General features: G+C 43.5%; 1 protein-coding gene across 1 annotated transcript; it reads right to left on the minus strand.

Moving 5' to 3' along the window:
* Positions 1-2,826: 2,826 nt before the first annotated feature.
* LOC119295346 (peroxidase 43-like) lies at positions 2,827-4,408 on the minus strand. The gene is made up of 4 exons (XM_037573758.1): positions 4,100-4,408; positions 3,811-3,996; positions 3,566-3,728; positions 2,827-3,472 (listed from the first exon to the last, which is right to left on the minus strand). Exons 1-4 carry the CDS (start codon positions 4,310-4,312, stop codon positions 3,045-3,047), a joined length of 990 nt encoding a protein of 329 aa, XP_037429655.1. The 5' UTR covers positions 4,313-4,408; the 3' UTR covers positions 2,827-3,044.
* Positions 4,409-11,649: the final 7,241 nt, after the last annotated feature.

Below are 11,649 nucleotides of genomic sequence, written 5' to 3' on the forward strand. Positions count from 1 at the left end.
TTTTTAAAAGTTCAAAATAGCGACCCAAAATTTTGTGTACATGCATGTTTAACACCGCAATATAACATGCCAAAATTTCACCAATATACGTGCGTGCATCTGAAATGTAAAAAAAATGACAAAATACAAATTTGGGTTTTGCTTTCTGTTGATTTTGGGCTGAAATTTTGTCTTTTTTGTGCAGCATATAGCACAATGTATTATTGAAAAAGAATCACAATTATTTAGACCACATGCATGCATATTCATGTAAAAAGACCATTTTCTTCAAATCTTTTAAGCACCTCTTTTGAGGTGTTAAAAAAAAGCTCTAATGCACCTTTGCACAGAAAGTCCGCTTTAGGCCACGCTTGGTTCGTCGTTTCTCCATCGAATTTATTTTCCACCTGTAACTATTTCCACCAGTATTAAACTGGGTACCCATCAAAACGGGGTGGAAAGAAATCGAAGCGTGGAAGGTGTGTATTAAGGTCCTGTTTGGTTCATAAGTCTTAGGACTTTTTTTAGTCCCAACTTATAACTATCAAGTCCCTAAAAAGTCCTTACCTGTTTGGTTCCTAGGACTTATAAGTCCCTATAAGACCATATTACAACTATAAGTCCCTATAAGTCCCTCCTTGAGAGTCTTATTTCATAAGTCCCAAATGCCCACTTTAAGTCCCTATAAGTCCCTCCTGTTTGGTTTAGATGAGACTTATAGGGATTTTTTTAAGTCCCTAAGCCAATAAGTCCCTGGAAACAAACACCCTCTAATTTTTTCTAGCGGAAGGCACGAACAGGCTTGTTTTTTGGATCTAAACAGCCAACCAAGCGGGTATTTCCGAGAAGCACGTAGAAATCCCTGCCATACTCTGCCTTTGAGTCATTGATAGGTGGGCCCCATGCTCTGTAGGACCCATGTGTCAGTGACTCAAAGTAGGCTACCCCACGGCAGGGATCCTCGTCGGGGAGAAGAAAAGATGATTGGGATAGGCATTGATCTTCTTGTGTAAAGGCACTTGTTTGGAACCAAACCTACTTGGTTATGGAAATTCTTTTAGAAGTAACCAAACACTCCAACACTCCACGGCGTCCGCACTTCAGCAGCGTGTATCGCAGTTCAACTGCACAATCTAGTGGACTCATAAATAGCCGCCCGATCAGCTTTCGTTAGGCAACCATTCTCATGCATTTATGAAACTGAATTCTACCTTCTTCCGACGGTAACAGATGTACAGTTTCAAACACCGGACCCAGAAGCTGGAAGAAAAGTATATAGTACTCCCCCGTCCTATAATATAAAATGTTTTTTGACACCACACTAGTGTTAAAAAACGTCTTACATTATGGGACGGAGGGAGTAGTTCTGTAAGATTCTTGGTTTCTCACAGCAGTTAAATTTTATCGGATTTGCTAATTCTCGTATACTCCCTCCGTAAAAAAATATAAGAGTGTTTAGATCGCTAACTCCTAAGCCATCGATTAATCAAACAAAAAAAAGAAAAGAAAAAAAAGAACCCATACAACTCCTCGCGTAAAATCAAATAGTGTAGGGTTCTGACAAAAGAAAGGATAAAAATAACTTGCAGTGTTAAGGGACAGGCCAATTGATGCAATACTACTAATACTAGTAGCTCTAAATTTTGCAGCTACTCAATGCGAAAAAAAAGTTCTCGTCCCCAATAAAGACAAACCCAGCTAACACTGCCTACTTCCTACTCCGCCAACTACCCGAACAGAGCATAGAAGCAAAGGCCATTCCATCAACAGGGCAGTACACTTTCACTCAATGATATGTTGCAGCTACCCATTTGCCTCCTCCAGCTGACACATTCAGCGCTCGCAGCTTGGATTCTACCACATGAATATGCACAGGAGTTTTCTTTCTTCGCGGTGACCAATTTGGTAAACCCAGGAGAAACGCATTAACTGAGGTCTTCCTTACAGTTCCATGCACCTCGTGAAAGTAAAGATTCCATTGGGAGCTCTTTCGACGAGATTTTGTCCTCGACAATCCCAGGTCCCTGAGTAGCAACGACGACGAGCTCTGCTACGGCCTCGACACTTGATTGTAGTACAAAGATTGTACATAGTACTCCTATATACCAGAAGAAGATTTTGTTTTGCAACATTTGACACTTCTTTCCAATTGCAGTTGGCACAGATAAATACCCCAAAAATCCAAGACAAGACCGTAAATTACACCTCCACTTAATTGCACATATGGTGTGTGTAGTGTACATACAAGCATACAGAAGCACATCTTATACCCTACAACAACAACAACAACAAAGCCTTTAGTCCCAAACAAGTTGGGGTAGGCTAGAGGTGAAACCCATAAGATCTCGCAACCAACTCATGGCTCTGGCACATGGATAGCAAGCTTCCACGCACCCCTGTCCATAGCTAGCTCTTTGTCGATACTCCAATCCTTCAGGTCTCTCTTAACGGACTCCTCCCATGTCAAAATCGGTCGACCCCGCCCTCTCTTGACATTCTCCGCACGCTTTAGCCGTCCACTATGCACTGGAGCTTCTGGAGGCCTGCGCTGAATATGCCCAAACCATCTCAAACGATGTTGGACAAGCTTCTCCTCAATTGGTGCTACCCCAACTCTATCTCGTATATCATCATTCCGGACTCGATCCTTCCTCGTGTGGCCACACATCCATCTCAACATACGCATCTTCGCCACACCTAACTGTTGAACATGTCGCCTTTTAGTCGGCCAACACTCCGCGCCATACATCTTATACCCTAGCTATGAATTTAATCTCGCTTCCGGCCGCTGCAAAAGAGAAAACTGCACAGATCCTTGGCTGTACGTACTAGACCTTGGCGCCAGAATCACATGAACCCACTAAATTTCCCCTCTCTCTTTTCAATAACATGTATACAATAAATTGAAGAAGAAGAAAAGCCATGAAAGCGCCACGAGACCGGGCCATGCACCCACGAGATGCATGTCCGCATGGGCTAGCTAGTGCTTTTCATCTCCAGCTAGCCAACCAGTACTCCGGCCGGCAGCGCAATGAATGGAATCTGGATCCATGGACGGGTCTCTCTCAGTTGAACTTGGAGCAGACCTTCCTGACCTCCCCGCTGGCGCCGGTGAGCACGCCGATGCTGCCCATCTTCACCATGGAGTCCGCGAAGTCCTGGCGGAAGTAGGGCCCGAAGATGGTGCTGAGGAGGCCCGAGTAGGAGTCCACCACGTCGACGGTGCTGGTGTCGTTGTAGAGCGCCGCGTCGGAGGCGATGACCGCGAAGCCGTTGCGGATGTTGCGGAGGATGGAGGTGTCGAAGACGCTCTCGCTGCCGCGGTCCAGGGAGACGCGCGAGTTGGAGTCTCCCGGCGCGCACCGGGACTTGAGCTCTGACAGGAAGCCGTCCGGGATCGACGGGTCTGACCCGAGCCCGCCGCCCGGGAGCGGGAAGCTGTAGAGCCGCTGCTGGATGAAGAAGCACGCCGTCGTGCCCACCGTGTGCGCCGCTGCATGCATGCCGCCATCGACGGGTTAGGGACAGGGGTTCATGATCGACCGAGGGAGCGCAAGGAAAGAGGTGGGTTGGTTTGCTTGGTTACAGCTGAGGAGGACGAGGTCCTTGTCGTCGAGGCCGCTGGCTCGGAACTTGGAGCGGAGCACCTGGGCGGAGTCGCGCACGTCCGGCAGCACGTCAGCGTCCCGCACGTTGGACACCTTCCCGTCGCGGCGCCCTGTCGGCACGTCGAACGACGGCCCGCCGGTCTGCACCAAAGAAACCGATCAATTCCCACTGCCATCCATGCAGGCATATGCGCAGCGCGCACGAGAATGTTACTGTACTTACGAATGCGACGGCGTCGCGCGCGGCCAGGACGACGACGTCGGCGCACGAGACGACGCCGGGGCACTCCGACTCGAGCTGCGCCTTGGCGTTCTCGATGACGTCCATCCCGCGGAGCCCCTGGTGCTTGTTGTTGTCCACCTCCGCGTAGTTGCTCCCGCCCTTGATCAGCACCGACGCGTCGCACCCCTGAGATCGAGAGGCGCAGAACCAGCCGAATTCCCACGTCAAACACACGACGAATTACTGCCTTTACCCTGGCGAATTGCCGAGGGAGAGCGCGCGTGCGTACCCTGACGAAGCAGTCGTGGAACTGGAGACGGAGGAGGGCGGGGAGGATGGTGGAGTCGGCGGCGGCGGTTCCCCGGACGACGGACGCGACGGTGGATTCGGCGCTGGGGCACGACTTGGAGTAGAACCCCACCTGCAGCTGCCCACTGGAGCTGGAGACGCAGGCTCCTAGCACCACCAGCAGCAGGGCCACGGCACCGCTGGCAGTACCCATCTTAGAAAAGAATCTAGAGAGCGAGGAGCTCGCGAGAGAAAGAGAGAAAGAAAAGGCCCGAGGAGAGCTAGGATCAAGGTCCTCTGCGCTGCGTTAATGGGGTTTTATAAGCTCTCGTCCGGTGAAGAAGTAGAACCGTAGGCCAGCCAACACATGGATGATTTGACCTCACCGCAAAGAGTAGGTGCCAAGCATTTAGTGGTAAAAAACTGCATACTGCAGCATGCAGGCATGCAGGCAGGCATACTCCTAGAACAAGATAGTATAACCTTGCCGAGGTGAAAGTTTGTCATATTTGGAGTACAGGTGTCACCGTGTCAGGTAGCAATACATAATTTCACGAACAACAATCTGGACCAGTATTTACTGTAGTACTGAAGACATGCATGAAAGCCCAAGTGAGGATTTCACGAGGAGGATTCTGGTGGGAGATCTGATCGAAATGTGCCGCATAGATTCTTCGTGCGTCCTTTCGAATTTATAACGTGAAAGAAAATGTCGAGTACGGCGAAGCTGATGAATCTACCACCTAGCCCCAGAAGTTGATCTCCCAATTCAATCTTTGCGGGGACACGGCCATGAATGCCATACACGGTTCCGGGAATAGCCGGGGAGAGAAGTTCCTCCTGGACCATGGTAAGCCTGGCCGGCCATGCGTCCATGTGCGCAGGCCACCGGCCGGTATTGATGCGCGCGGCTCCAGCGTGCCACAATTTATGGCCCAGTTGTCACGGCAAAAGGGCATGCGGCAAGTTGCCGGCGAGTGAGTAAAGATTTGCTGCTGCGGCATTGCAGCTTGCATGCCATGCCATGCCATGAGATGGTCGCAGCCGGATTGCCTCAACTACGAAAGTGTGCGAGTTCTCCCCTGATTTTGGGGTTTTGGGGCTTTATGACAGAGCAATTCCGTGCAGGGAAACGCTTGCATCATGGGTTTGGAAACCATGTTCGTTGTCCAGGCATGCACAAGGCCGGTAATGGACTGTTTTTTCTGTTAGAGTTGTACCCCAACTCTAGCACAATTGTCATATTCGCAGCCTTCATAACTTGTATGGAGCGTGCTTTACAAAGTTTTGGGGGCTATAAGGGCTGTGAGCAAATACATAGTCATCAAAACACACAATTAATCTATTTCTCTTTCTATTTACTTCTTACCTCAATCGAACAATTACTATAATTTAGCTCAAATTGTTCACCAATTCAGCAAAAATCATTAATCCGAATACAATAAATAGTCAAAATGCAAAAATAATCCGACCAACTATTTTGAGTAAAAGTAAATGAAATGTAAATAAATCTAAATAAACTATCTCCTAGCTAGCTGTCAATGATGCTGAATGAAATCCTCCTTCGCCGGATTAACAAACTACAATGACAACAAGATTGCTATTCTAGTCATCAACTAGAGTTCCCAACTTTTATTTATTTAGTGTAAATGATGGCAATGGTTAAATTGGACATCAATACAATATCTCATCTCTAAATAGGAGCTACTTCATATATTGTTTTAATAGTGTAAAGAATGTGTGAAAACTATTGCCAAGTATTCAATAGTAATAAATCAAATTCAAGATCGATGTTCTTATCAAGTTTTAACTATCCCAAGCATGTAAGTTTACAAGTTCTGAACCAACTCATAAAAATATGCCCAAGATATCACAATAAAATCATGTCAACCAAGTTCAAACTTTCCAATAGGTATAAGTGAAGCACGGAAAGTTAACAGTGTTTCTACACCACTTCTTTGACTCTAGTAGATTTATGTGAAGCACATAGAGTAAATAATCAAGCCAAGCAAACCCCTTTCACTTATTGACATAATGACCGGAGGTGATGATTATACTTTATTCAAAAAGAAAAATATGTTCCAAGATAAATGCATAAAAGCAATGGATGGATAAAGGTTTAGTGAAGTGATACTACAAAGGTTGTCGAAGAAGGGGGATGCCCATTTGTTGTTTGAGTCTTCTTGGAAAAAAATGGGGGTTCCTTGGGCATCCCCGAGCTTAAAGCTCGCACTCTCTTGGTCTTCCCTTGATGGTGATGGCATCCCTAATGAAGTAAACTTTTATCCAAACACAACTTAAACAAAACTGTGAGTTTTGTTAGTCCATAGAAAATCACTAATAGCTCTAGTTGTTGTATATAAAACATGGAAACATGGTAAAACATTAGTTACAACAAGGAACACAATAATAGGCTCTCCTGATGAAGGAGAAACCAAAAGTATGCAAACATATAGCTAACATTCAAGTTGCACAACAACCTGTCAAAACAGATGAGCAGGTAAAGACACAACTTTCAGAAATACTTACATAACTCACAAATTTTTGAAATAATTAGAGTAAATACTAGACATACATGATTCAATTATCTAGGTATTTCAATATTTTATCATGCCCTAGCAATTTTGGGGGATGTTTGCAGTAACAGCAAAACCGTAGTTTCACAAGACACTACCAACATAGTCATAACATTGAAGTTAATGGCAAAACTTAGCACCTTATTAAAAGAAAAGAAAAGAAAAACAAAATTGCTACACAGGTATAGAAATTGTGACTATATTGGAAGTAAATAAAAAGACATAACTACAGGGTGCCTCCCACAAGTGCTTTATTTAATGCCTTTGAGCTAAGCACAGTTATTGTGAACGACATTCAAGTTTTATCATCTCCACTTCCACCACATAAGTGGAAAATATTATTTCATATGGTTCCTTACAAGGTAGTGGATTTATCAAATGTGAAACTCTCTCTTGCTCATCAATGATTCTCATGAAGAAGGAAACGAGGTCCCCTTCTTCACCCACATGCCCTTTTGCCTTTCCACAAGGTTCTTGTGAAGATAGCCAACGCAATTTCTCATATATAGCTTTAGCAATACGTTCTAATTTGTTCTCAATTGTGGCCTTAGATAAGGGTTTGTAAAAATCTTCCTTATTCCATCGTAAAAACCCAATACAAATTCTTCTTATCTCATTATATCATTGGCCCAAGGATTTACTACTAGGATTTTACAATACCAAAGACCTCTCGTGCATCCCTTATAGTAGGTTCAAAAACCCTAATAATGGTATTAAAAATATATTTCTTGTTGTAATCCTCTTTCATATTTTCAGTTCCAAGAATATTCTTTGTAATTTAGAGTGAAGATAAAAGTACATTCTAGATCACCTACAATTTCAATCATAGATTCACAATAGGAATGCGTGGTTCTCAACTTCTCATGATATAGTATTTTTGGTGGCTATTTAATTTTTCTAACAAAGGTTGGGGGAAAATCAACGGTTACCTTACTAGGAACAAAGTTTCCATTATAACTACCAAAACTGATCCTTCTCATTCTAGGAAAAGGTTCCATTGCAACAAACTAGAAAAGAGAAACCAGTTGCCCAAATTATAATTATTTTAGGAGTTTATGGTATTTTGGAAAAATAAAAAGACTAACAATGATAAACATTAATAGTTGAGGAAAATAAATAAAAGAATGAAGATAATAAAAGTGATACATAACCTCTGATATAAGATTACATTCTCGGCAACGGCGCTAGAAACTGTTGGATGCTTGTAGGTGATTAAACCAATGCAAGGTAGTTGAGTCTCCAAGTGCAAGGGTTTGTATAAAGTAATAAGTTTCCCTTAGTGAGAACGAAGGAGTCAATCTGTGGAGGCATATGTTTCCTACACCAATGATAAATTCTGCAACACAGATAAAACTTCACTTGTGCCCCCAACAACATTAAGGTGCTAACCTTGCTAGATTTGTGTAACATCCCAATTTTCAATTTGGATGTTATTTATAGATCATTCATATGCATCCATGATTTATGCATTTTGTTTCATTTGTTTTAGTTGAATTTTGATCTTAGAACCTTAAGCAACTCAAGGACCAAATTGAGAGAGTTGGAAGTTTCCCAAAAATCCATTTTTGATTTTTCAAAATTCAGAAAATTGGATCAAATTGTTTTTTAATTACTTTCCAATTATTTTGCAAATAAATAAAATAAAGAGAGAATATAAAAGGACTTGTTCAAAAACAACAAAGAAATATTGGAAATTGATTTTTTGAATTTTTGGATACTTTATTTGATTTTATTTGCAAGTTTATTTATTTTATTGTGGAGTAATTAGTACTAAAAAGTTTGTTTTTAGTTTAGGCAATTAGGCCCATAAAAATGTTCACTAGGTCATTAATAATGCCATATATTTATGTGAATTTTTCTGTTATTTTTAGATATATTTTTATATTAGTTCTTCATGTTTCTCTTCTGTGGAAAAATTGTTTTATAAAAAAAAGAGTTCCCGCCGCCGAACCGGGCCAGGCCAGGCCAGCCAGCCGCGCCTCGCGCCAACTCTGACCGGGAGTTTGGCCGCCGCACGGGAGCGCCGCCGCCATCGTGTCCACCTCGGGCACGCCTCGCCGCCGCCTTGCCCCCCCTCCAGGCCGCCCCTCCCCTCCTTCTTTATAAGCCGGACCCTCCGGGACCTCTCTTTCCTCCCCCAAGCCGCCGAAGCCACAGTCGCCGCCGTCTGCGCTGCCGCCTCGCGCTGCACCACCCCATCGCTCTACCGTCGCCGCCGCCCCGCAAGCCGAAGCCGATGCCGCCGCCCCCGCCCGAGCCGAAGTCGCCGCCGCCGTCTGCCTCACCGCCGACGCCGTCCGCCACCGCGGTAGCCCCCGACCCTCTTGTCTGTCCGATCTAGATCTAACGATCCAGATCTATTTCATTTTTTTCGGAATCGTTTTCTTTATTTAGCGAGCGTTCGCTCGTTACGTCTCTACAGCGAACGGTTTTCGTTCTTTAGGTTTCTGTAGCGAACATTCGTTCGTTAGATTTTTCCTTTTCTTTTATTTTTCTACCAGGGACCTATCCGCTAGTTTTTATTTATAGTCTAGCCCCTGCATTTCGAACTAACACAATTTTTTGCTCGTTTGCCCGAATTCGATGAAACCAACGCCAAAATCTTCAGAGCCATCTCATCTATCGAGTAAACCAATTCAAAAATATTTTTGAAAGATTTAAAATTTGAATTTCAAGCAGATTTGTATTTGAACTTCTTTTGCTCGTAACTTGAGTTTCGTAGCTCCGTTTTAGTTGATTCTTTTTGCAAATCGAAGCTCTTCACATGTACTTTCTGTTAAGACCTAATCCACATAATTATGGTACTGTTAAAAATGTTTTCTGTTTAGAGTAGTTATTTGCTTGTTTTTGAGTTTTCTAAATCTTTTTTTCTGGTTTTCTTTGCATATTTTGCTTGAGTGCTTATTTATGCTATTGTTTGTTTACGATAGATTTTCCGGAGTGTGAAGCTTGTTATTATGAATCTCTAGAGTTTTCCAATCATCGGCAAGGCAAGTTACACTTTGATCATACTCTTTCATACCCAGTTTTTACTATGCATTAGTTCCACCCTCAAAGATTGCACGAGTATGATTGGGAACATGTGGTTTTGCTATGTAGTTCATGAGGTAGGAACCTATTACCTTTGATCACCCTGAGATATACGTTATGCTCATAAATTGCTTAGCCATGCTCGTAGATGAGGATTGGTATGGGTGATTCATGAAAGTTGCGAGAGTAATAATAACTAAGGGAAAGTTAAGGTGACAACTTTAATACACATCTAGGTGGATTGTTTGGGGCACCTGGAGAAACCAGTGCTTGCCCAAGGGAAATCCCGGAGTACCCGTGTGATTACCCTAGGTCCGCCACCCAGGCTCAAAGGGATCATATGATATTTCATGCCTAAAAACTTCCGTGTGCAGCCACAAGCCATTATGGGCTCTGGCATAGTTGAGTAAGTTGTGTCACCTCTTTCCGTGGTAGACTAGCAGATGTAGAGGGAAAGTAGGTGTACCGGTCTACCCAGGGTTTAGAGGGAATGCTTCAGAAAGACTATGTCTCAATCTTCCAATCATGAATGCGGTCGAGTCTTGTGGGGAAAAGTGCGCAAACCTCTGTTGAGTGTACAAACTGATCATGATTAGCCGTGTCCCCGGTTATGGACAATTTGAGTATCTAGAAGTGAATTATTTGTTGATCTCATCACTCTTTAATTAATGTATTGGGTTTATTATTTATACTTGGTAATTTTGGGATTGAGTTGGAGGAACCTTCTCAATAATGGCATAAACTTGGTAGTAAATAAAATTTATTCCTTTGTTGTAGGAAAAAATTAGCTTTATGCAAAAATTAAACTTAGGGCCTCCACCAGCCAAATATGCATGTAAATATAGTCTCTTTCAATCATTTGCTCTTTAGTGTGATTTTTCCAGCATATTCCATGTGCTGACCTACACGGCTGCAACGTCTCATGTTGCAAAGTTTTTCGACGAAGAATAATGTGTGCTAGGTCGTTGCACTCAGTTTTTTCATGGAGTTGATGGACTCACTTATCTTTGAAGCTTCCGCAGTTATTTTATTTAGTTGGCCTTCAACCATATTTTTGTAATAAATACTCGTTATGAGGACCTCAATGTAATAAGTGTGTGATTGAACTCTGTTATAATTCCTCGAGTACTATGTGTGTCAGCATACTGATCCAAGGATGATACTTAAGCACAGAGACTTTGATCCATTGGGATCGGGTCGCTACAAGATGGTATCAAAGCCCACATTGATTGTAGGACGCGACCACTAGGAAAAGCCACGTGATACTCTTCTCTATTCATTTCTAATTCTCCTCTATTTCTACTCTATAGATGTCGGACCCCAGGAACAAGTTCACTCAGCCGGATGACAACACCCCCTTTGGAAGACACTTGGAGGAAGTCATGAAATACCTGAACATCGGTCTACCAAGCTTACCGGAACCTTCATTGCAACTTTACCAGAAGAGGAGCGCTGGAGGATCAAAGTTCGTGTTTCGGGAAGGACTTTTGCACCAACTACCAAACCCATCAAGTTTACTTTGGACGCACCAACTTGGAGCTTAGGAAAGAGCATGGTCGCCCATATCACCTTTGGAGGCATTTGTGAGGTGTACCACAAGGATCTTGAAGACACCGTCTACCAGATATGTGGACGCCGGGATGAGCAACGAGAGATGGTTCGCACCAGGAAGGATGGATCTATTGCAGCGTACATACAGAAGATGGATCAACACATTCGTCAATATGAGAATCAGATGTGCGCCATCACGAAGAAGACCAAAAAGGTGATGACCAGGAATATTGAGCTAGAAGAGGAACTCAAAGCAACCTGCGATGGATTTGAAGAGGAAATTGCTGTGCTACTGGAGAAGAATGAAGACATGAAGAGGAGGCTAGGAATACCCGAGGTGAAACAAGAACGTGAAGTGAATATTCATGAATACGACTACATCATACTAGATGAC

This window comes from Triticum dicoccoides, chromosome 4B (genome assembly GCF_002162155.2).
Source record: "Triticum dicoccoides isolate Atlit2015 ecotype Zavitan chromosome 4B, WEW_v2.0, whole genome shotgun sequence".
Classification (NCBI taxonomy): Eukaryota; Viridiplantae; Streptophyta; class Magnoliopsida; order Poales; family Poaceae; genus Triticum; species Triticum dicoccoides.